At 40.3% G+C, this 24592-nt stretch overlaps 3 protein-coding genes across 4 annotated transcripts; 1 reads left to right on the top strand and 2 right to left on the bottom strand.

Annotated features, from left to right (window-relative positions):
- Positions 1–775: 775 nt before the first annotated feature.
- On the bottom strand, positions 776–12742 carry mre11a (MRE11 homolog A, double strand break repair nuclease). Of its 2 annotated transcripts, XM_086035988.1 has the most exons (21): positions 12007–12742; positions 11744–11937; positions 9838–9900; positions 9547–9679; positions 9204–9364; positions 9042–9129; positions 8666–8807; positions 8478–8592; positions 7337–7522; positions 7087–7258; positions 6103–6183; positions 5897–6026; positions 4819–4919; positions 4578–4748; positions 4437–4496; positions 4215–4368; positions 3078–3164; positions 2919–2983; positions 2785–2843; positions 1182–1266; positions 776–1054 (listed from the first exon to the last, which is right to left on the bottom strand). In XM_086035988.1, exons 2-21 carry the CDS (start codon positions 11755–11757, stop codon positions 1013–1015), a joined length of 2109 nt encoding a protein of 702 aa, XP_085892114.1. In that variant the 5' UTR covers positions 11758–11937; positions 12007–12742; the 3' UTR covers positions 776–1012. The 2 variants fall into 2 exon arrangements, with proteins under 2 accessions (XP_085892114.1, XP_085892116.1); XM_086035990.1 differs by lacking the exons at positions 11744–11937; positions 12007–12742 and adding an exon at positions 10726–10851.
- cep57 (centrosomal protein 57) lies at positions 10958–18773 on the top strand. Its single transcript, XM_086035991.1, has 11 exons — positions 10958–11208; positions 11429–11591; positions 11754–11948; positions 12027–12148; positions 13162–13290; positions 14613–14690; positions 14786–14884; positions 15194–15262; positions 15339–15574; positions 17505–17649; positions 17752–18773. Exons 1-11 carry the CDS (start codon positions 11158–11160, stop codon positions 17893–17895), a joined length of 1431 nt encoding a protein of 476 aa, XP_085892117.1. The 5' UTR covers positions 10958–11157; the 3' UTR covers positions 17896–18773.
- On the bottom strand, positions 17466–22320 carry LOC147144960 (uncharacterized). The gene is made up of 3 exons (XM_086035992.1): positions 21579–22320; positions 20526–20727; positions 17466–19863 (listed from the first exon to the last, which is right to left on the bottom strand). Exons 1-3 carry the CDS (start codon positions 21910–21912, stop codon positions 19737–19739), a joined length of 663 nt encoding a protein of 220 aa, XP_085892118.1. The 5' UTR covers positions 21913–22320; the 3' UTR covers positions 17466–19736.
- Positions 22321–24592: the final 2272 nt, after the last annotated feature.

The raw sequence follows: 24592 nt of genomic DNA, 5'->3' as shown, positions 1-24592 counted from the left end.
TTACATTTTAGATGTTTAATGTTCTCACAATAAAATAAAAAAGTAATATTACTTGCTATTAGCTGCTTTACACTATCAGGATTTGAGATACGACTGAAAGTAGAATGGTCATCAGGAAAAAAAATATATATATAACATAGAAGGGCACGTCCGCCTCACAGTTCAGAGGTCGTGGGTTCGATCCTGGCTCCGGCTTCCCTGTGTGGAGTTTGCATGTTCTCCCCGTGCTTGCGTGGGTTTTCTCCGGGTACTCCGGTTTCCTCCCACATTCCAAAAACATGCATGGTAGGTTAATTGGACACTCTAAATTGCCCCTAGGTGTGATTGTGAGTGCGGATGTTTGTCTCTGTGTGCCCTGCGATTGGCTGGCAACCAATTCGGGGTGTCCCCCGCCTACTGCCCGAAGACAGATGGGATAGGCTCCAGCATGCCCCGCGACCCTTGTGAGGATAAGCGGTATAGATAATGGATGGATGGATGGATGGAAAACATAGAAGAACTTGGATATTTTTTGTTCTATTTGGTTCCCATTCTAACGCCCTGACCCAATGGTCACAATGGGGTAGTCCTCTATATAAACTATGAACAATAAAGGAGCCAAACAATTATCCGGGGTCAGATTTCACACTGTAAAACCTGGTGACTGCAGCCACTGACTGTAGCTCAATTTTCAGTCTCATAACATTTTTCTCTGCAGGGACATCCGTGTATTTAATGCCCACTGTTTTGAATTTTGAAAAAAAAAAAAAAAAAAAAAAAAAAACATAAATCCAAGTTTATGTGCAACATTTTAATTACAGAATATTTCCTGCTTTATCTACTCATTAAAAGCGATGTAATTACGAGATTGAAATGATTTTACTTAATGATACAATGGCATTGTAATTGTGTAGCAGTAGGAAACCTTGACATGCACCTTAGAGGCACTCAGAACAACATAGATGCAGAGCAGCATTAGTCTGTGGCCAATCAACATTAAGAACATGGGCTTTTATGTGGGAAGCAGCTGTAGTTATCTCCTTGCACGCCGGGCTGGGCCTTTAAAGGGATCATCCTGGATTGAGGGGAAAAACAAAAACAGGGATAAACAACTGATGGTGGGAAAATGGGAAAGGCAAAGTTTATTGACATGAGACGAGAGGTATACTGTATAATAAAACGAAATGTAGAACACGGTTTACCTCATCATCACTGTCATCAAAAGTTACTCCTTTGGACATCTGGCTCTGAGAGCTCTGCCGCAAGAATAACGACGTTGACGCGGTCCTGGGTTGATTCAAAGGAGACACTGATTTTAACCAACTGTTTAATACAATAGAATACAAATTTATTTATACAGCGCATTTCACAACAGCTACAGCTACAACAATGCACTTTACATACAACAACAAAATAGCCATTATACAACAAGTGAAATCAATAAATTAACACAAAACACTATATACAATAGACACGGGAAAACAGCCGAAATGTTGTCAGTCTTAGGTGGGATCAAAAGCCAACAAATAGAAATGTGTTTTTAAACGGGTTTTAAAAATGGACAGAGAGGGCGCTTGCCTTACAATCTATGGAAGATCATTCCAAAGGGAAGTACCAGCAACAGAAAAGGCTCAATCCCCTCTGAGGCTGTGCTTAGTCCTCGGCACCTCGAGCGGCGCCTGGTCCGCAGACCAGAGGCTGCGGGAAGGTGCGTAGGAGTGGAGGAGCTCGGAAAGGTACACCGGGGCGAGACCATTTAATGACTTATAAACAAATAGAAGCATCTTAAATTGAACCCTAAAATGCACTGGGAGACAGTGAAGGGAGGCCAGAATTGGTGTTATGTGCTCCATCTTCCGAGCTCCAGTTAGGAGGCGAGCGACCAACTGGAGATGTTTGAGAGAGGACTGTTTAAGATCTAAGGTTTGGAATAAGTGGCTTGGGCAGACAAAAAAAAATAAAGAACGGAGATGATTTATAGAGTTAAATTCAACCAAGTTGATGGATCTGAATTTTTTATCAACAACATTCAGACTTGAAGTAATAATACATTATAGAATGGGCTACTTGGCATTGACCAAAATGATTCAGGTTTAACTCGGAGAGACACAACACAGTTCTAAAGCCCAAACAGGCTGTTCTAGAAATATCAGAACCAGTTTACTAAAACAAAGTTTGTTAAACGGAATATTAAAATACCATATGCAATCTACAACACTGGTGTGTAGATAAAAAGTGAACAGAGTGAGGTTTGCAGCATGGCAAAATTAGCCTAAATCAGCACGATTTCACATGATAATATGCTAACACACTTCCCTCCAAAAGTATTGGAACAGTGAGGCCAATTCCTTGGACGTGATACATAACAAACACCATGTTGTGTCACTTTTAGGTGAGCAAATGTATTGGAACGCAATCTGGTAGTCAGCCTGTCACGTGACAACGTCATAGAACATTAGCATCCAAGTTAATCTCCAGACTTAAACACAAAAGAACATGCCCTTTATAAGCCAATGGTGTGAATGAACGGAGTACCTAAAAGAAGCAACAACTACTAGAGGCACAATCATCCGTAGCCTAACTTTAATTGTTTACAGTCGGCTTGTGCATGCTCAGCGCATCAAGGCTCCACCACATTTCCATTTTTCCATCTCTTAAACACGGAAGCGCCTTTTGTATTACCTACATTCTTTTCTTCAAATTTGGATGATAGAACTCTCACCTACAATTTTTTTATCATTCATTTTCCCTATCATGAATTAAAACAATTTGAACATGCGTCCCAAATAAACCAAACAAACATACTTGGAGGAGGGCCGAGCTTTTGTTACAGGTGCGTCTTCATCTGAGTCATCAATGGTTAGCTGAAAAAGTGAGAAGGAAAGACAATATTCAGAAGAGTGGACGCATAAACTATGTGTCTTAAGTGTTTGCTTTACATCATCTTCTGCGTAGGATGTGGCTGATGCGCTCCGAGAGGGTCTTTGGGACGGAGCTTGAAACGCTGAACAGTGAAGCAGGTGGAGGTCAAACGGTGCACTTGGAGCATCCACACATACTCGCACACATCTTAAACTGTGACACACAACCTCACACACCTTGCATGATGCTTCTGCTCTGGCTCGTCATCAGGGATTTCTTGGAAGCTCCTCGTGCAGAGGATTTTGGCTCAGAGCCTTTAGCACCTGGATGATAGACCATTTAAAATAAAAGTATATTGTAGATCATTTGTAATCTAATGTTGTTGTTTTCTTACTCAAACTATCCAACAATCTGAATACACCACATCTTATTTAAATAGAGACACAAAAATATAAACTCATGCTAGGAGTTGAAGTACAATTTATTTTTATATGTCAATAATGTTACTTTACTTATTTACTAAATTACTACCACTCATTTTTACAGCTTCACAAGTAAGTAAGAACAGGGCTGGTGTGCATATGTTGAGTGCCCCCTGCTGGGTAGGAAGTGTATCATTATGAAATCAAAATAAAGTTCCAGCATTTAAACACGTAACTATCTCCAAAATTCTTTGCCTATTTATTTTACTTTAACAATCCATCAATTTGTATAGCACCTGTCAATATTATTATTAAACATTAACGGCTTACAGATTATTTATTTATTTATTTTTTAAATAAACCAGAAATGCACGAGTACATGCACATTCAGCACATCGAATTATAGTTTCTCAGTTGCTTCAACAAATCTTCCTGTGGAAGTGGAAGTCAACCCCCCAAAATTCTTTGTAATAATATGTTAGCCTTCACCAGTCTAAACGTGGCCTTCTGATTAATATTGACTTTGTGGAATATGAGTAAAGCAGCAAAATCCACACGTATTTAAAACATAACAGGGGGCGGCCATTTTGTCACTTCTGTAGATTGAAAATGACATCACAGTTGCTCAGGTAACAACCAATCACGGCTCACGTGTTTTCTGAAGCTGAGACATGATTGGTCGTGATCTGAGCCCTGAGCAACTTGATGTCAATTTCAGTCGATAGCAAGAGGCGAAATGGTTATGAGCCATGGCTTCTGCATCTTGGGGCGTTATACAAAGTAGAAAATGAACAAAAATTTGTACATTGGAAAATTGTTACGATGTGAATTTGTAAATGGCAAACTACTGTACGAATTGGTGGGTTTCACTATATGTATTTTGCCACATTATAGTTGCTAGCAAAGCAACAAAACTAGAATACATATTTGCGTCATCAGCCGAGGACTCACCTCTTCCTCGTCCCCGCCCTCTGGCCCCTCGTCCTCTTCCTCTGGCAGGTGCCACATCTTGGTCAGAATCCACATCGCTAGGCGGGTCTGACATGTTGATGTCCATTGAGGTTTCTCCACGCTCCAAGCGGTGAGCCTTGGCTCTGTTAATCGCCTTAAAAGAGAACGGAGGGGTGCAATGGATGTAAACCTCTCAGGCCTGTCATTGTTTAGCTCACAAACCTCATTGACTTCATTTTCTTCCTCCGCTGTGTTCTTTTTGGACTCTCTGAGTCGCTTGATCTGAAACAGACAATTACACACTTGTGAGCTTGCTTGCTGCTGCTGCTGAACACACTTTCTGTTTGAACGCCAAGCGCTGACCTCTGCGTCGATCTCTTGCTCTGTGATTACACTCCGGTCCTGGAGGAGGCGGTGCGTCTTCTCGAGCTGGTAGGTGATCAGCTCCTCGATGGCGTCTTTTTCATCTTTGTCTACAAATTCCTGAATGGCTTTGCCCATGCCGTGTTCTGTCAGGAGGGACAGCTGCACCTTCTGTGGGAACATTGAAAACATATTAAGCAAGGAGATGATGCATTGGACTGTGTGTGCGCGTGTATTGCACCTGCTCAGTGGCTTCAAAGTACTGCTTCACCAGGTCCTCCACTCTCAGCCCCTCGACTGCAGTTGTTTTTAATACCCTGCTGTAGTCAACACTAAGCTCATCTACGAAGAACACATGGAAAAACAAGTGCATTCAGATATAGCATGCTACTAGGGATGTCCCGATAACATTATTTTTTGCACCCGAGTCAGAGTCACCTGATTTTCAGGATCTGCCGAGTCCCAATCCGATACCTCGGCAATGTATCAAGGAGAAAAAAAGAGCGCATCCAAAGTCTTCTTTTTTTTTTTTTAATAACAAAACTATCTCAACATGATACCTTTTATATTGCTCGTGGAGCAGTGGCTTGAACCAAGTTAAACATTAAATCCTTTTTTTTTTTTTTTAAATAAGACAATATATGTGTACGTCTGGATTATTTTATTGCTTTGTAGCCCTTAAAAAAAAATAAAATAAAAATAAAAAATTAAAACCCAATCTTTCTCCAAAGATTCCGATCAGCTGAAAATGACATGATCCGATTTCCGATGACGCGATTGGGATAGAGACATCCCTACATGTCACCATCCAAACTGACACAAAAAAGGTTGGCCAAGATGAGTAACCAACCCAAGCCTGTTGGTGTCAGTAATGTGCATTGCATAATGGTGTCAAACTACAAAATGAATATTCCATTTTTACTTTTTTGAAATCCTAAATTCATACCAATATTTAACCCCTTTCATTTCCTTGAATAATTTTAGTATTTCTTCAAAACCTATTGTTCATTTACTCTGCATTAGCATACCTGGCATTGATTCGTGGAGTTATTTGCCCAAATGCCTTTTTATTTTTCATTATAATATTCACTATATACCTTCTTTTAAACGCCGTCATCAGCCATATTTGCTGTGCAGGCATTGTGTGCTGTGTTTAAGATATCTAGAAAAGAGAATAGAAAATGGATGGCTGGTTGGATGGGTGGCTGCATGGATGGATGGAAGATGCATCGACCAATGGATGATAATGAAAACATGATATCAAATTAAATACATGGGTAATGGTGGGCCACACTGCTGTGTACAATATTCAGTTTGACCTTTGATTTGCTCCTTTTTCTCTCTACATCGGAGAAAGTGAATGAGGTCTTTCGGGTTAGCCACGCGGTCCACATATTTCTGACTGAAGCGGGAAGTGTTGAAGGTCTCAAATCCGCCGGTGTAGTCCACCTAAGGAGTAGGTTCAAAAGTCAGATCTGGCAGGAATCGGAGTGGAAGCAAGGCTTTTGGAGTGGCTCAAACTAACCCTGAGGCGGATGAGCGGTTTCTCGGGGGTCTGCTGACATCCCAAACGTTCCCTCTCGGCTTGTTCTAGCATCTCATTGACCTGCAAATCATCACAGCAAACAGACGTGACAACGAGCTGTAAGATTTTAAAGTCATCATTGTGGATTACATTTGTGCTTCCCAACCTTAAATGAGCCAAGGCAGGTGTTCGTATTACTGTACAGAGCTGGGCATTTTACTAAAAATTGAGTGTCCGTTATTCATCATCCGTCAATTCGTACAATTCTGTCGTTCATCATTCGCCTTTGTTCCGGGGGGTTAAAAAATAGTACCCGTCTATAGGCCGGTCCATTTCTAATTTAATTTTAAGCAGCCGTCCACCGGCGAGTCCGGCTAAACTTTCAATATCTCCCCTTCGTTGGATGATATTTGAACAGAAAAGAAATAGTGACTACTGCGCTTTGGAAGCTTGTTCACAGCCTGGTCCTTTGCACAAATCTCTCCCACAAGCAACAACAACTATTTTCATATCACTATTTTCCTCCCCGCGCTCGCTGCGGCCATCGAAGCCTCGCCGCGAAAAATAGACTAATGATGGACTTCAGATGAATGGTGGATTAAATAAAGGGGTTTCCGTCTATGCTTAATCTATCTATTTTAAAATTCTTCCCATCATTCGTCAACCATCAACAAAATGGGAATCCGTCAGTGACGGATAGACGGTCCCGTCAGTCACAGACGGAATGCCCAGCTCTGTTACTGTATAACAGAAAAATCTCACAGCACACCGATTAAAACAATAATCTCACAATAAACACTACATATAGGCTACAGTTGTGCTTTAAAATACGAGTCACCAGACTTTTTTCGACATACGTCGCCGGCAGAGATCGTGAATAAGTAACTTCCAGAACAATTAAATGACATTGGATGATTTCCCGCGGCACCGCTGATGATCTTGGCACATTAGCATTTGGGAATTACTGGATTCGACGGTGAGTACCTTAGCGTGGCAAAGGTTCTCCACCTTCTTTATAACATTGGGCGTATCCACTGTGAACGCGTCCTGGTAGTCAGAGAGCACCACGTCTTGGATAAAGAACTGACGCACTGTCTTTAGGGGGATCTTCTGCAGGTTCATTCTGCGCCCTTTCACCCTCAGCAACCCGATGTGTCTACACATCAAGAGTGCCATTTGTCTGCTGCGGCCTTCCAACACAGCCTTCAGTGATTGCGTGTGTGTGTTTTGTTACTTCTTGGTCGCCTCTCCGGGAGACAGCGAGGTGGCTACGGAGCTGCCAGGCTGCGTTACGTAGAAAAGCTGCTGCTCATTTCTGTTCGGCGCTATCAGACACTCGTGCTCGTGACCCCACACCACCAGGTCGAGGAATTCATCCAGGAACTGCTCAGGGATGTAGTTTGTGGGACCGTGCTTACTCCTGGACACGAATACGCAATGCAGACAGAATGATTCATTGTACAAACTAAGGATGGAGAATCTTTTAAGAGACACTTGGATGAGCTTAACATTGGCACTTATATAATAGGTTTGCATGTAAAAATGACATCAGTACTAAAATGCCCACCTCAAAAGACTCTGTAGTGATTTAAGGGCTTTTTTTGTTGTGATTAGGTTTACGACAAATTGCCCCGCCCCTTTTTGGGGCGTGGCTTATATTATGTTTTCGGTCTCAGCTGGCTACGTCATGAGAGGGAGCCAAGAGTGGTAATATTGCTCAGTTTGTCAGTTCTGTTGTCTAAAACGGCGACCGATCACCAGTATAAAAGTATAAAAGTGTTCTGCACAATAGTTTGGATTTATTGACATAAAACGTGATCTCATCATGATCACCTCCACAAAATCAAAAATACCGTAGCGATCGCTTCTCCAATTACACAGGCTGAAGCGGACAAGAGCATAAATGCGCACACGAACCCCAACTGGTTATATTTCGGACGCTATTTAGCTATTTAGCGACGCTAAACTCGTGTCAACTCTTGGGAGGTAGATGGCAACTGGCAGTGGGCAAGCAATCAGGCAAGCATGGACCCCCCCCCCCCCCCCGCCCCGCCCTCCCCTCCCCAGTTAACAGTAGGATAACAGTACAGCTAATAGCAACAACTAGTTTCAGGCCGTTAAAACAAAAGGCGTTAGCACAACAACATTAGCGCCTTACTGTCCACGCAGCATGTGGAGGTGATCATGAGCCTGCATCTTGGGTTGGGTTGTTAAACTTTATTGATTTTAGCAAATAATCATTAGCTCAGAATTTTATGGCCGCAACACGTTCCATAAAAGCCCTACACAAAAGGCATTAATCGAAGACAGTGTAAAAGAAAGCGTTCGCTTGCTCATTAAATTGCAAAGGTTTAACAAATGAAACAGTTCCACACCTGTTCTGGTGAATGGCAAACAGGTTAAACCACTCGTCTTGGTCTTCTTTGGGACGCAGCATTGTCACATGATTATTGACAAACATCCTGTACAGACGCTCATCAGGGATAGAACCTACACCCACACACACATGATCACAACCCATCAAGACTTTAAAAAGTGTCTGGAATGGCCCACGTGCACATACCAAGACCGTATAAGGCCAGCTTGCTGTTGCCTTTCTGCAAGAGGATGGGGCTAATCTCGATCTTCTCCACTGACTGTGAGTGACCGAAGTGGTTCACCAGACCAGATGCACTGAGCAGATCCAATGCGCACAAACCCTCTGCCTTCAAGAGAACAACGCCACATTAGACCACACATACATGCTAATCTCGTGGGAACAGTGAGCTCCCGCTTATCTACTGTCAAATTAAAGCTTCGGCGCCAGTGTGTGGCCAACAAACTATGTTGAAATGTGGGGAGGAGCTTCCTTTAGTCAAGCTTGTCTTATAGACAAAAATGTTTTGCCGCCATCACGTGGCATTGATAGGCAAATACAAACGGTACCGGCGGGGACTCACCCCGGTCGGGTCGTCATGATTACCATGAATGCTAAACACGGGAATGGAGATGTTTAGATTTTCATCCTGATAGTTAACCCAGGGGAACCTGAATACACGGAGGCAAACATCACATGGTGTGCATTGAACCGGACGTGGACGTAAACACACAGATGGACTTACTGTGTAGTGTTAAAATTAACCGTCTGGTCACTGAGTATGTTGAAGTGTATGGGTGAGTCGCCCATGCAGTATTTTCTCAGCATAGTGATACAGGTGTGGAGGCATCGGCGTGTCGGCTTGTTCTCGTGGAAGAGATCACCTCCCAGCAGGATGAAGTCCACCTGTCAGTCAACAGGGATAAACAAGAGAGTTAAGTACATTTTGAGTTGAGTTCTAGTACCCTAGAATTAAGTTGAAAGTTAACAATGTGTTCTACATCACTGCAAAATAAAACCACAATAATAAACAGAGTTAAATGTATACCAATTGGACAATATAACTCATAAGGGAGTATTACGGTTACCTGATTTGTCTTGGCACATTTCAGGATCTCGTCAAATGTGGCGTAGGAGTCACCACCGCGAATAGCGTCTTTCTCCAAGTATCCGAGGTGAATATCAGTAGCAATCAGGATCTTAAAGGTGTCATCATCATCCCTTGAGTGATAAACAATAATTCAAGTCATAGCAATGCACATGAGCTGTATATAAACACGTTGGGAGATTCAACATGAATCGATCAAAGGACCAGTACAATCACAATACAGCTTATTTCATAGGCAGTTTTAAAGAAAGAATACTTTTAACGGACTTACAAGGCATTGTCTGAAGACATGACGACGACAAAAAGAGCTGTGCACACTAGACTGAAGACCTTGCTGCACAAAACACAATAAAAAAGAACAATTGGTCATCAAACAGAAACATGTTTTCAATTTTAGAGTTCGTACAAAGAATATTAGTCACATCCAACGCGGCAGATGATAGCGAGGATGTGTCAATTAGATCAATGTCACAGTAACACTACTGAAACAGTTATGTTTTATTACGAAGTTCTACATATGTATTTGGATTATATTTGAGTATATGTTGGACAACCTGACATCTATGACAGAAAGGAGGACGCTGAACCAGTCGCTGTCCATTAATGGATAGTCCACCGCATCCACTGCAAGACACCATCTCTAGGCAGTGGAGCATGCAGCTTCAGTGAAGGACTGCCCGACTCGAATGACATAATGAAGAAAATCATTGCTCTATTTTATTTTTAGACGTTTGATGCTATGTTTCTTATTGACTTGTTTTTTAATATTATTAGGAATATGGCACATTGTTGTTTCAATTGAAAACTTAATTTCCCTCAACGCTTGTGATGAGAAAAATCCATATCCTTCTAGTTACTTCGCATGGAAAGTCGTGGCAGGCTACATAACTGTTGTAATAGAAGGTGTTACTATTAAATAATGCCTTGACCTCGTAAATAGAATGCTAGCAAAAGCATGGTACATTATTAGGTTTGTATCGTTTACTGTTCGAGCTTGACGATTCGAATTGCTAGCGCTAGCGTTATGTAGTCATTTGTTACTAAACTATTCTCAACTACTAGTATTAAAGTGTTCACCGTTCGATAAATGTGCTTAATTGACGTATGCCTAAATGCAAAAAAAAAAAGAATTGTCACAATTTAAGAAAAAATCACCCACCACTATTAGCAGCAGAACAGTACATGCCGTAAAACTCCCGGCAAGACGTGGAAACCCAGCCTCCTCCTTCACTCATCCTGATCATGGGCATTGTAGTTCTTTTTTCAAGTACTGCCTGTCTGAATTACTGAATATCTGTTCGTATGAAAACTACATTTTCTTTAAACTATAAGTGTGCGTTTGAATTATTGACCAAGACATACCGCTCAAACGAGCATTGAAAAGTATCTGCAACTATACTCAGCACCGCATTTGACGGTGTAGGCTTTAATAGAGATCACTCCTATCCTTTTGTAAACCATGGGTTGGTACGTTTGGCTTTTTGTTTTCTTTCTACACAAGCTGAGCTAGCATCAGAGAACAACTGTCTGTGTGTGTGTTTTTTTTAAATACATTTGTGATTTGTGTTGTTTCTTGGAACGATTGTACTTCATGGAGACTTTGTCAAAAACATCTGCTGTTGCTGTAGAGTCCACGCGAGAGGTAGCTAATTCCATCCATTATGTCTACTCTAAATGGGGTCTTTTCGACTCTGTAAATTGTAATCGTGCTCGTTGTTGATATTTCTTACATCTTAGAACGGATAATGCAGGGATTTAAATGTTTCCAGTTTAAATTATTCGATTGTGACGATGCAATGTGTTGTGTAACTTTATCCTTGATATTGGTCCCGACTCCCGACCTAATATTAATATGATTACAGGAGTTGCAGCCACTTCCCAATAGAGCTGCGGGTGACTGCCAATCATTACCGTCCTATAAGGAATACCCTGCACCCCGGCCATGCAACTACCCATCAGGTGACACCCATGACCCCTGTCGACCTCCATCTCCCAGCAAAGGCTACCCTGAGACCAACAGTGCAGGTTATTTGACATTTTCTGAGCAGAATTTCTGCATCAATACATTGGTGCACCGGACTGTGTTCAGAGTGAGCTCCATGGTTACTGCAACATGATGCCACACTGTTTAAATATCTTGGCCGCATTGACATCTGCTCTCCCCACCCTCCCTTTACCTCGGTGCAGCCATCCTGTCGGCGTTGAGGCATCTCCAGGAGAAGATCAGAAGGTTAGAGCTGGAGAACAAACGCAGAGAGCCCGGCAGCCGCACCGTAAGGAGGGACACACCACGTCCACACACCACTAGGATGACCCAGAGGACCTCAACTAGCCAGACGGACGTGGGTAGAGTGACAGATAATCGGTCCACCTGCAACCAAGGTCAGAGTGAGAGTGATGAGGACACCGAAGGAAACGTGATGGCGATATTGATCCCCACATTGTTCTACTATCGTGCAGCATTAGTCACTCAACTTGCGGCTGCAGAGTCTCGCTGTCTGAACCTGGAGAGTCAGCTGGATAACATGAGGAAGTTGTTGTACAATGCTCAAGGAGAGAAGAAGAGCCTTCTCAAGCAGCAGGTTAGTAACAGTACTTCTAAATCCCAACATGGGCCAAAAAAGGTACAGTGAACCTGTTAAAGTTGTCCAATAGAATTACCCAAGTAGACATGCACCAAATGGAGAGAGGAGACAAAAGAACAAAAACAGAACTTGTCTTTTGCAAAAGGGGAGAAAGTCGCTTCCAGCGCACCAAGGTCATCCAACGTTCTGCTTCCCTAATGCTCCTTTTATTTAGATAAAATAATAATATAATGATAATAATACCTAATTAATTTGTTAATATGTGTACAGTGGTGAATGGGTCAATGTCTGAGTTTTTGGGCGTAACGCAATTTAAAGCAGTTTACAGCAAGCAATATGTTTTTATATGATCACATATGTACAATAATATACAATTATTCCATTAGAACCCCAACTACATCGGTTCACCTTTTGCGACCAGGCTATACTGCAGACTTTTAAAGGATATGAAGGCAAGTCTGAATTTAGACATGCTCGGCTTCACTGTAATACCACGACAAGGTTATTATAGGTCGCAAAAATTAACAATTAAATTACCTAAAACTCAAATAGGAAAAAGAATGTTAATGATATACAATAAGTACAAGATTGCGTTTAAAAAACGATAACTACTATAACTGAAATCATAGTTTACATTTATAAACTATCTTAGAATTAAGCTGGAAGTGTCCTTCGTTTTCGTATTTGTCCATTCATTTTATGCATGTGCTTTGGGGGTTCATTTCAAGAGTATTATTTTGTCGTCACTATTCGGCTGTACAGAAGAAAAAAGATCAGTCGTTTTGGATTGTAGTTTACCTAACTTTATTACACAAAATATAACGTTACGCTGCGCAAATACTCCATATGCTGTATACAACAAGTAAAACTAATGCTAAAACTATTACAAAATAAACTAAAATTAAGTATTTTTGAGAAAATAAAAACTCAAAAACTCTAAAAACAAATTAAAACAAATTGGTTCTGGTTTGTTCTGCTTCAAGTTATTGATTGTGTGGTTTTGTGTTCAGCTGACCATAGGGGCGTCGAGGTCCATGCACAAACAAGCCAGTATGGGATCTGAGCGCATCCCGCTACAGAAAATGCTTCGACTGGAGCAAGAATATCTCAGGCTGACACGCACTCAGGCCCAAGCTGAGGTATGGTTGCAGTGGCGTAGCTGGGCTGTATTCCACATGGCCTTTGAGGTCAAAGGGGCTCATATCCCCCCAACACACTGCAGTGAATCAGTCTGACATTACACTCCGTGCTACCTGCCACTGAAAGGGGCCAACCGCGGCAACATTACATTAAAAAAAAGAAGAAGTTTGACCACAAGAGGGCCCATGGGTTTACAAAACCCACCAACCCCACGTCATCTACACTAGTGTATGAAAGAAACGATTTATGAGCAAATAATGACGCTTGAAAAATGATAAAAACAGTACTTTATCCCTGCTTACTTATCAAGTGCAACTTTAACTGAGGTCCAATAATGAGTTTTATCTCAATTCTGCCATAATCTGCTTAGTTTATTCTCTTCCGCTTATGTGGAGGTCGGGTCGCGGGGGCAGCATCTTAAGTGGGAAAGCCTAGACTTCCCTCTCCCCAGCCACATCATCCAGCTCCTCCTGGGGGATGCCGAGGCATTCCCAAGCCAGCTGGGAGACATAGTCTCTCTAGAATGTCCTGGGCCTCCTCTCAGTGGGACATGCCTGGAACACCTCACCAGGGAGGCGTCCGGGTGGCATCCTGACAAGATGCCTGAGCCACCTCATTTGGACCTGAACCGCAGAGGAAAGCCCGCCCCAGAGACGCCAGACTCTGCTTCCTCATGGGAAGGCATCTCGGTGGAATTGCGGTCTTCCAAGCACTAATCTGCTTAGTGCTTATAGCAAAAAGAAAGTTTATTGTTCCAGTTTGAACATTAACACTGTGCTCAAATACAGGGAGGAAAGCTGTACTTAAGAAAATGATTCAATGGAAGTATGTTGCACGCAAGTTAAATAAATAAATGTTTAAAAACCAGCAGTTTTTAAAGATTACATGCTAATGTGTGTAATACGTACAGCTAAATTGGGCAGTGATACTTTCGCATGGGCTCTGCTATTTAATCACTGCTCTGTATTCAATATAAAAAAACAGTATATTGGAAAGCAAAAGATCACTACAGTTTTAATTGGATTTGTTTAGCAACTTCTTAATGTTTGTAAGAATACTTTTAAATTGTTGTTTTTATTTTTTTATGAAACTGCTGTTGTACATAGTGTTGTAGCAAAAGCGCCATTGTTATATGTATATATATATATATATATATATATATATATATATATATATATATATATATATATATATATATATATATATATATATATATATATATATATATATATATAAAACTTAAAATAATGAATTATTAACACGGTCTAGAGAAATTATTCCCAAAACACACTACTGTAAACGGATTATGACATGATCGCAGGTGAAGATTCACGAGTTGGAGCTGAAACTGCAAGAAGAAGAGCATCAGAGGAAGTTGGTCCAAGATAAAGCAAACCAGGTACATCAGTAGGCAAGATTTCAAGGTGACTTTTATCATGAGCAGCAACATGCTCAACTGCAGAGGCTTCATCATGCTCGTCATCCGCCACTCAGCTGCAGTCGGGTTTGGAGGCCAACAGGATCCTGCTGCAATCAGCCTCGCCGCCGCGATGGACCAGCACGCACCCCAAAGAGAGGAAAGGAACTTTAAAGGTATGCTGGACAGATATAGATTTTTATTTACTTTTTTAGGCTGATTCCAATATCTGGCAAAATAAATTATGATAATTGATTAATCGGACAGTTATTTAAAGAAATATAAAATGAATAAAAGTCCCTTAACATTTACAACAATAAATATATGAATACAGCAAAAAATAATGTTTAATAAGGGTTAGGGTTTGTTTCATTGTTAAGACAGCAATTTAGAAATTACTTTGGGAATTAGGCTATTAGGCTAACAATTTGTTGCTTTGTTGACCAACCATCATCATCATTTATTTATTTATTTTATTTTTTCAGAATAAGCCCTCTCACTGTGAACCTCACTACAGACTGAACCTCAGCGATGTACCTTTTGTGGCCGGAAAGGTAGCTAGAAGCCCCACTGTGTCCTCGTCCTGTCCACTTCCTGTCCTCTTTTTAACATGGTCTTCAATTGTTGCAGTCCGTAGGCGGCAGCCACTCGGTCCGAGCCAACGTGCAGTCGGTTTTGTCCCTCCTGAAGCGCCACCAGCCTCAGCTGTGCAACAGCCGCGTCCTCGCCAGCAGCAATAATGCCATCCGCTCGGGCGGGACAAACCGCCGCCACTCGGATGCGTCCTCCGGCTCCGCCTCCTCTGCCAACGGGGAGCTGGCGGAGCTTCTGCAGGCGCTACAGGAGGAGCTCAGGGTGATGAGCTTGTGAGTACAGTACATTGTTTTGTTTCGTTTTTATTGATTGAAAAGAAAAAAAATAAACGTATTCAATTTTTTGCTATGTGTACTAGAAATATGTTTTAAATACATTTTTAAAAAATGGTTAAAATTGGGGAGGTCAAAGTTAAAGCATTAACTATGGAGATTAATTTAAATTGTATAAAGCGTTTTACTATTACTATTACTCAGTTTTATTTAGTTCCTGTGGCAGCTGACCTCTGCTCACTTTGCATTCAAATTTGAAGGAGAGTCACTGTTGCAAAGACAGGCCAAGACGGACTTTTTACTTTAAAAGGTTGCTCGACGGCTCATTGGAGAAATCCAAAATAATTTGCGTTCTTTGCAAAACCAAATTCAAATTAGTTGTACATCTTTGGTGTATTGTTCAAGAGTTGTATTTTTACAGGAAAAGAACCATATTCAAATATAGCTATTAGAACAGTCTTTGAATTGAAATATACTTTAATATTTTTTCCACATTCATTTTACTTAAGTAAATATCTGTTCCAAGCTTTGTAAAAATGTAGTTGAAAAATGTGATTAATTACGATCAATTATAGAACATTTTGTGATTCATTCGTTAAAAAAAAATCACATTGCTTGACAGCACTAGTTAAAATACATCTTGGTGAGGAGGTTTATTTTGATTACAAAAACAAACTCTTTTTTTTTTGCCACTTTTGGTAAAAACATTTTTTGAAACCTTACAAACTGAAAATACAAAGTAATAATACATCTGGATAGTGAGTTTTTGAGTACATTGATTTTGTTTCTTTTTTTAACTTTTTTTCATTTTTTTGCTACATGCACTAAAGCAAACATGCAGGGGGTAGATTTTTTTTTTTAAATTCAATCATGCTACATAAAAATATGTAAAACCATCTAAATAATATAAATGAAAATACATAATAGTGTCATACGTCTTGTGATAATGTACGGCATATGTTTTGTATGATCAATTTATTTGTATAATACTTCCATTACTTAATAACCTTAAAAAACAATTATTTAAGATAATTTATGTTATTAAATGACAAAATATATTTTTGCTGCTTGCAGGTTTGTAAAATGTGGTTGTAAACAATATTTATATTGAATATGTATTAAAACATTATAACATTGATATAGTAATAGTAAATTATTACTATGTTTATTAATAAATGAACAAATTGATAAATGAATAAAAAATTTATTTAGTTATTTTAATGGATAGTAATAAAATAATGTCTTGTAAATATTGGACTGCATTCAGGTTTAATACTTTTATAAGTATTGTACATAAAATCTATTACTAAATGTAGTATAAAAATAATTATAAGTCCAATGTTTATTCAAAAACGTATATACTGTAATCTATATATGTATTACATAAAGCTCATATTTGTACTGTATTATATGCATTTGGTATATAATATTACATTAAAACAGTATGTTTACAGTATTTTATTGGTATTTTATAATTTATATTTATTTTATTTTGGATGCTGTGGGTTTCAAAAATGACAAATTAATTAAATATTTATAGGGCTGTCACTATCAAATCTTTTTAAAATCGAATTTCCTTTCAATGATTCCATCCAGTTGAGTAACCGGGTGGATTAGACTGCGGTATCGACTTTCCAATAGGGCGCTAATAAACATGAGGAGTTTGAATACAGTTTGTCCAATTTGTTTCGCAGTTCAAAATAAAATAAAATAAAATACCTTATACTGTATAGTGAATATCAAGTCTAAATACCCTTGTTTAACTGCCAGGTTTTTGTACAATAAAAAAAAGAGATAAATGTTTTTAAAACTTTTGTAATTGCTGTGACCTATAACATGTACAAAAACTTGAGATACCGTAAAAGAGGGGAAGTAAACAAACGAGTGCGTATACTTTTTATAGCTTCATTTTTATGTTGTTTTGTTTCAGAGAGCAAGACGAGCTGATGCGTGAGCTGGACCGCAGTGTTTCTCTGCATGAGAGAAGGCAGCTGGAGCGTGAGCAGGAGACCTTGCTCCTTAAAATGGAACGCAAAGGAGAGCAGATTAGTAAACTCTACAAGCACAAAATACAGGTGGGCACACAAACATTTACACTCACGACCCCTTAGTTGTTACATGGTCCTTTATTTAATGACGTGGGTGTTTTGTTTTTCTTTTACATGTACCATCTATAGATGAAGAAATTCAAAAAAGAGGCAAACCGGAAGAATCCACCCAGAGTGAGCACGATCAAGCCAGGAGAGAAAAGCAAGCGCAATCTCAGGCTGCTCAGGGACATGAAAGCCCTACAGACGTCTTTAAGACAGATAAATACTTGATTCATCTCGACCTGAGAGGCCACTTGCATCTGACCAACTCGCCTGGATCCGATACCTTTTTAATTAAAGTGCTTATTAACTGCATTCTTTATTGGCACTTTGGCTCAATGTTTGCTACCAGCATTGGCCAGTGTTTTTTAAAAAGGCTACACACTTTGTAGACTTTGTATATACATTGGAGCGCTTACCTCAATTTGTATCTGAAAAGTCTCTCGTTATTAGAGAGGAAGTCAACCAAAGCATATTTTTTTTCAAGAATATGTTATATGCAGCACGGTGGGCGACTGGTTAGCACGTCTGCCTCACAGTTCAGAGGTCGTGGGTTCGATCCCGGCTCCGGCCTCCCTGTGTGGAGTTTGCATGTTCTCCCCGTGCCTGCGTGGGTTTTCTCCGGGTACTCCGGTTTCCTCCCACATTCTAAAAACATGCTTGGTAGGTTGATTGGAGGCTCTAAATTGCCCCTAGGTGTGATTGTGAGAAGGCATCTCGGTGGAATTGCGGTCTTCCAAGCACTAATCTGTCTCTTTATGCCCCGCGATTGGCTGGCAACCAATTCAGGGTGTCCCCCCGCCTACTGCCCGAAGACAGCTGGGATAGACATTTTCAGTTGACAGAAGTGACAAAATGGCCGTCCCCTGAGAAGGCTAACAACGGGTGGATTTTCCTGCTTAACTCTTAACTTAATTAAAACGAATGCCGTGTTTCAACTAATGGGCCTGCGTAGAACATATTCTCGAGAAATATATGGGTAGACTTCCTCTTTAAATGAAGCATTCCTTGTGTTGCTTGGTGATTCTTTTAATGACTTTACTTGACTATGTGACTTGCCTGAATCTTAAATAAAGTGGTGACTTGCCTGTATCTTAAATAAAGAGACATATTTGTGAGTGGGCATTATTTAAGATTTTTTTCGCTACCGTCAATGTCCTGTGGAAAACACGTATCTCAAATATTGGATTTTTGTTGTTGTTTTTTCACATGAATGCGATGTCTAACGCGGAAACATCTTTCAAGTAAAAAATTAAAATGAAAAAAATTGACATAAGTGTTTTACACAGGGCAGCGATAATGTATTGTTGTAGTATTATATATTAGATGCATATAAGCAGGTGCATCTCAAAATTTGAATAGTGAAAATATATTTCCAAGTTCAATTGTTTCATGCATTGGAAAATTATTTTCAGAGGGCCAATTCTTACCTAAATTCTTTAAAATAAATAATTTTGATTCTTTATTTCATATTTGAATTTCTTAAATGAGTCAATTTGCCTTTTATCTGTGAGTTACAGTCCTCAAAATTGCCAAAACAACAACAAAAAATCAAATCTGTGTTGTAGTTTTTTTAAATTGACTTACTGAAATGCAGTTAATCTAATTTATTGAGATGCACCCATATACATGAATCTGATTATTTCTTGTATTTGTGGGCTTTAAACAAACAATGAGGAAACCCAAGAAACACAATATTGTGCAGGTGTACCTAATGTTGTGCCCCGCGTACGTGAATGGACATTACCCACAATGAGGTCAATCATGGGCCCTCTTATTTCACTTCAAGGAAAAAGAGTGAATAATACATTGGTCATTGATCTAAAGTGCCAGTAATAAAAAAACAGCAGTCACCTGTGAGGTTCCCAAACACTTGACCACAGGACATGTGATCATGAGTGCAAATGTCTTATCAGTGTGTAACTGGACGCCATTTACTTGTGTTGCACCACTGTGATCAAATCGACTCGTGATGCCAAAAAAAATCTAAGGTGACAGTCAGCCAATTTAGGTTTTCCACAATTGGTCAGGTGACATCAAAGTCTTCATTCAAGTGGCCACTTTTTCTCCTCTCACGACTCTGTGTCAGTTATGGGGACCAATTCGGTGGTTGTGGAATCCCGAGGTTTGGATAGGACTGGTTTGCTGGTGTAGATGTCTTCCACTGGTAGAAGGAATGTGACTGTTTTCACTTTGGCTCTGCGGTGGACAAAGAAGTGAAGAAGAAACTCAGTGGACATTTCATTACGTAGACTTGAAGTAGAAGGGACCAAAAGCTCAGCGGACACTTTATCGGGGACTAAATGTTCAAGTAAAATTTAATAAATTAATTATGAAGAAAAGACTGTAAAACAGGCTCATTAATTTTGCATCATGGTACTGTAGCTGAAGTAGTACAACTATCTGGTCGCTATAAGTTCGCAACTCTAGCGACAATTAAAAAAACAAAAAACGACTTGCCAGTTTAATTCCTGCAATTTCCGAAACTGACAAAATTAGTGGAATTGTTTTCATTTTTCACGGAGTCAAGTGTACTGAATTTTGGTTTAATTCCACTTTCTTCCACTAATGGCGGCACATTATTCTTTTACACTGTACAAATTTGAAAGAAGAGTGAAAATAGGAAGTGTTTCAAACTCAGGCTAGTTTTTGCTCCAGATTAATACATAGTTGTATGATGTCCATATTTGGGCATAATTATAGATAAATAGGAGATGATTACATTTGTTTTTTTTTCTTTACACACAAATAGGGCTCGGTACACAGTAACACCAAATATTATTTTTGTCTTGTATTCGTCTTGCTTGGCGTACCTAATGAAGTGTCCATTGAGTGTAAAAACAACACACATGCTTGTTTACCTGGTCTTGTGCACGTACTCCTGAAGGGACGTGCTGTTGCTTGCTGAGGCCACGTCACTGGTGACGGGGTGATTAGGGTTGTCGTTCCCTCCAATTATCTCTTTCTGTAGACGCCCCCAGGGGTCCGCTACACCATCGCTTGGTGGCACCCCAGGTGGGCTGGAGTTCATGGAGTACCTTCGCACTGTCATGATAACGTTGTCTGAGGAATAAGAACTTGACATGTCAGAGTAACAGTGAGAGGGATGAGATGGATAGATAGAAGTACATAGATACAGTAGAAGTACATAGATACAGTAGATGGATGGATAGATGAACCCCAAAAACAGTCGGGTCAAAAATAAACCAATTTGGAACTTAAAGTGAATTTGAAATGGTCCAACTACAATTGTAGTTTCAAAGCATTAAGCTATTTCGACCAGGCCAATTTTAATAACACCTTCCAAATAAATCCTAAGGTTTTCTGAAGGTCTTAACTTTCATGAAGCATCGACATTATGAAACAACTACAATTTTGGGTTATTTTAACGAACCCAATTACTTAGGTTATAAAGGGAGCAACTTCCACTCGGGTCAATTTGAGCCAACTTTTGGGGTTTATAAATTAAATTAAATTAAATTAAATTAAATTAAATTAAATTCAGTAAAATGAATTAACCCATTTTTGGGGTCAAATTGACCTACAGTAAGTGGCAGCCAATCCTGCGTTAAAAATAACCCAATATGGGTCGAAAAGTGATCAATGCAAATTTTTGGGTTATTCATTTGACCCCAAAAGTTGGGTCTTTTGACTGTCATCCATCTATCACTCTAAAAACAGTTGGGCACAACCCACCTCAGAAATTGGGTTATTTATTTTTCCCAAACCACACATTTTTGGAGTTCTGTTTTGTTTTCATTTTTTGTGTTATTCTACTTACAGTAGGCTGTTTAAATTAATAACCTAAAAAATTGGGCTGGTCCCATTTTGGGTTATTTTTGACCCAACTGTTTTAGTGTGATCGAGGGATAATAGACAAAAGACTGATAGATGGAGAGTGGGTGACTGGCTACCTTTACAATCCTTAATTTGTCCCTTTAGAATGGGAGCAGATATATTCCTCCTGAGATTCCCATATGGGTTTTCCTGCTCTTCCTCTAAAAACGCTTCCTGTGCCTGCTCATGCTGTTGGTCCACTTCCTGGTTGTGGTCCTTCGGGAGCGCTCTGTTCTGGTCCTCCATCTTCCTGATTTCTTCCCGCATCTCCATGATGACCCGGGCCAGGCTGCGGGTTCCCTCCATAGCGCCACAGTTGCGCTGCCAGAACCAGGGCTTTCCAAAGAGTGCGGGAGGTTGTTGATGCCGGTCGTGCACGAGGAGCTCATGGTGCTGCCTGGTGTTTAACATGTTGCCGGTCCCTGGCTCACATGCGTACAATCTCAGTGCGGATCTTGGCTGTGACTACATCGTGTCACCGCCTATACAGCTGATCTGTCTGCAAGGAACAGATCTGCCGGTCACCCTTGGGGAGGATGTTTTATTCATCGGCACCCGGGTCCAGTTTCTGGAAAACTACGCAGGGGTCCTTGCACGGCACGTGGAGAGCTGAATCCACTTTGTGGTTCTGAACACAACACGGGGCAATTGCTCTCTCTGTAGGTATAATCCACATTAACGTGTCCCACAAAGCTAAAGTCAAGTGTTAAGAGTTCTTTTAATGAATATAAAATTAGGGAAAAAAAGTGTAGTACCACATGTGCTACCACATGCCAAGCAGCACTGTACCGGAAGAGAGGTGAAAGACTTAAAGTCAACCCAAACATATTTTTTTCAAGAATATGTTCCCCGCAGGCCTAATAGTTGAAACACAGCATTGTGATTAATTTTGCGATTGTGGAATATAAATTAAGCAGAAAAATGCACTCGTTTTTTTGCCATCTCTGGGGGCGGCCATTTTGTCTTCTGTCGACTGAAAATGACATCACAACCGCGCACGACGACCAATCACGGCTGACCTGTTTTCTGAATCTGAGCCCTGATTGGTCGTTGTGAGCAGTTGTGATGTCATTTTCAGTCAACAGAAGAAAAAATGGCCACCCCCAGAGATGGCTAAAAATGAGTGGATTAACACTTATTCTGATGTTTATCAGAATACCCTGTTTCAACTAGTGGGCTTGCATAGAACATATTCTTGAAAAAAAAAATGTTTGCGTTGACCTCCACTTTAAGGGTAGAAGAGGCTGGTCCTCTACTAATCTCAGTGATAGTTGATCCCACAGAGCAGAGAACATATTGCTGTGAGTGCTGTTATATCATCGCTGTCATGTGAAAACCACTTATCTGAATTTTTTTTTCATTTTCTTATTTTTACATGAATCATGTTTCTGCGTTACAGACATCGCATTAAAGTGAAAAATAAAAAAAGTTTCCAAAATTGGAGGTAAGTGTTTTTCACAGGACAGCGACGATATGCTTTTTGTATGTGTTGCTGCTCTGTGTGTGTTAAAGCAACAAGCAAACATTATAGGCATTGCCTTCTCCTGGATCATTGAAGGCCTCTTGAAACCCATGTTAGTGTATAATTACTTCTATGCTAATTTTCATTAGCCGGTCAAATGGTATTTCACATTATATGCTAGCATTAAGCTAGCAAACTGTTGTCAGATGAAAACGAATGTTTTGGTATTTCTAGACAAATTCTTGCATATACAGGTATTCCCGAACATGACGTACCTGTATATTGCTGGCGTCAGGCCAAAACCTCTTAAGTCACATTTGGTGAATTTCGTATTCTTTCCAAAAATCTATACAATTGGTCAGTCCACATGCGTGGGTGATATTTTTACACATCACTGACCAATCTAAAGTGTTGAGAATGGTTCTCTCTCTTTCACGATGCAACGCTAATGGTTGAGCAATGGTTTTGGGGTCTCCTGAAATGTGACTATTTTGGAGGTACAAGGTTTTAGCCAGACGCCAGCGATAGGCTCCACTACCCAAAAAACAGACAAACACAAAAAGGATTCATAATCTACGGATCCCAGTACAAAGTACTGGCCTGGTGGTTGGGGGCTCACTGCTGTATAGCATTACCTGTGTTGAATGCTGCAGACTCAAAGCAACCCGAGCCGTACACAGTCCGAGCACACATAAGCCGGTATGGAAAGGACTGAGAGAAACTCAAGTCGGCCTGCTGTTGATGACAACGATGGTGAGGGAGGACAGGGCTGAAGGGCTACAAGTGACACATTCAGGTGCAAAATAAACATCAGGCCAAGTGATGAAAATGAGTCTGAAAAGTAGGACTGTAGAATAACATTACATTAAATATTAACAAGGCACTCTGCTCTGCTACCTGCAAAACATTGACACCTGATCACTTGGATGCAGCACACTACTTCACTCTATTCAAGCAATACGGTATGTTATTTCCCTTTCAGTGAAAGTTTCAAGAGCAGTCATCATCTCATCATTTGGATCTCATCAATAAGAAAATTCCAGAGGTAGGCATTCCATCAGACTGACGGACCATCAGTCCGTCACTGACGTATGCCCATTTTGCTGACGATTGACGAGCAAAATAGATGGATTGACGGATGACGGACGGGTACCCAGGCTGCTGACGGATGACGAATGATGGACCAGATGATTCAGAAACATTATTTAAAGCTCATTATCTGGCTAATTTCCTATTCCCATCCAATTACCGGCTGGGAGTATCGTGAGGGGATTGAATTGTTTACAACGTTTTAAGTGTCAACCAAGATAGCATTTAGTTGCTAACACAACCAACGTCGGTCACCAGACGACAGAGCCCGCCAGGGTAAATCACAAGAATATTTAAGATTGCGTTATAACGCAGTACTATTGTGTTCTATTGCAAAACCGTTGCATTATAATGCACTACGTTTTCAGTTGTTATTGCGTTTTTTCGCAGTAAAAATAATTATTGCAAAATAAAGCAATGTTGTTTAGGAGGAGAACGAAAGACTTGCATGAGCATGAGTGACGGCTTGGAGAGATTTTTACGCTCTGTCCCAGACAAGGACATACTTCACGTGCAAAGGGATAAGGTATGCACTAAATG

Source organism: Filicampus tigris, chromosome 7, assembly GCF_054856515.1.
Source record: "Filicampus tigris isolate MCC_2025a chromosome 7, RoL_Ftig_1.0, whole genome shotgun sequence".
In the NCBI taxonomy this organism is placed as follows: domain Eukaryota; kingdom Metazoa; phylum Chordata; class Actinopteri; order Syngnathiformes; family Syngnathidae; genus Filicampus; species Filicampus tigris.
The sequence above is the reverse complement of the archived record's forward strand: the minus strand, read 5'-3'. Positions and strand labels throughout refer to the sequence as shown.

What these genes read in the sequence shown, in the direction of transcription:
- mre11a (XM_086035988.1), bottom strand. An exon ending in GCTGGCCTTATACGGTCTTG is followed by an intron (nt 8,593 to 8,665) that starts GTATGTGCACGT and finishes GTGTGGGTGTAG; the next exon opens with GTTCTATCCCTGATGAGCGT. An exon ending in CCCGGAGAGGCGACCAAGAA is followed by an intron (nt 7,259 to 7,336) that starts GTAACAAAACAC and finishes CTTGATGTGTAG; the next exon opens with ACACATCGGGTTGCTGAGGG.
- LOC147144960 (XM_086035992.1), bottom strand. Translation starts at nt 21,912, where the DNA reads ATGTTAAACACCAGGCAGCACCATGAGCTCCTCGTGCACGACCGGCAT. An exon ending in ACAAATTAAGGATTGTAAAG is followed by an intron (nt 20,728 to 21,578) that starts GTAGCCAGTCAC and finishes CTTATTCCTCAG; the next exon opens with ACAACGTTATCATGACAGTG. An exon ending in GAGTACGTGCACAAGACCAG is followed by an intron (nt 19,864 to 20,525) that starts GTAAACAAGCAT and finishes TGTCCACCGCAG; the next exon opens with AGCCAAAGTGAAAACAGTCA.
- cep57 (XM_086035991.1), top strand. Translation starts at nt 11,158, where the DNA reads ATGGAGACTTTGTCAAAAACATCTGCTGTTGCTGTAGAGTCCACGCGA. An exon ending in AGAGGAAAGGAACTTTAAAG is followed by an intron (nt 14,885 to 15,193) that starts GTATGCTGGACA and finishes TTATTTTTTCAG; the next exon opens with AATAAGCCCTCTCACTGTGA. An exon ending in TCTACAAGCACAAAATACAG is followed by an intron (nt 17,650 to 17,751) that starts GTGGGCACACAA and finishes TACCATCTATAG; the next exon opens with ATGAAGAAATTCAAAAAAGA.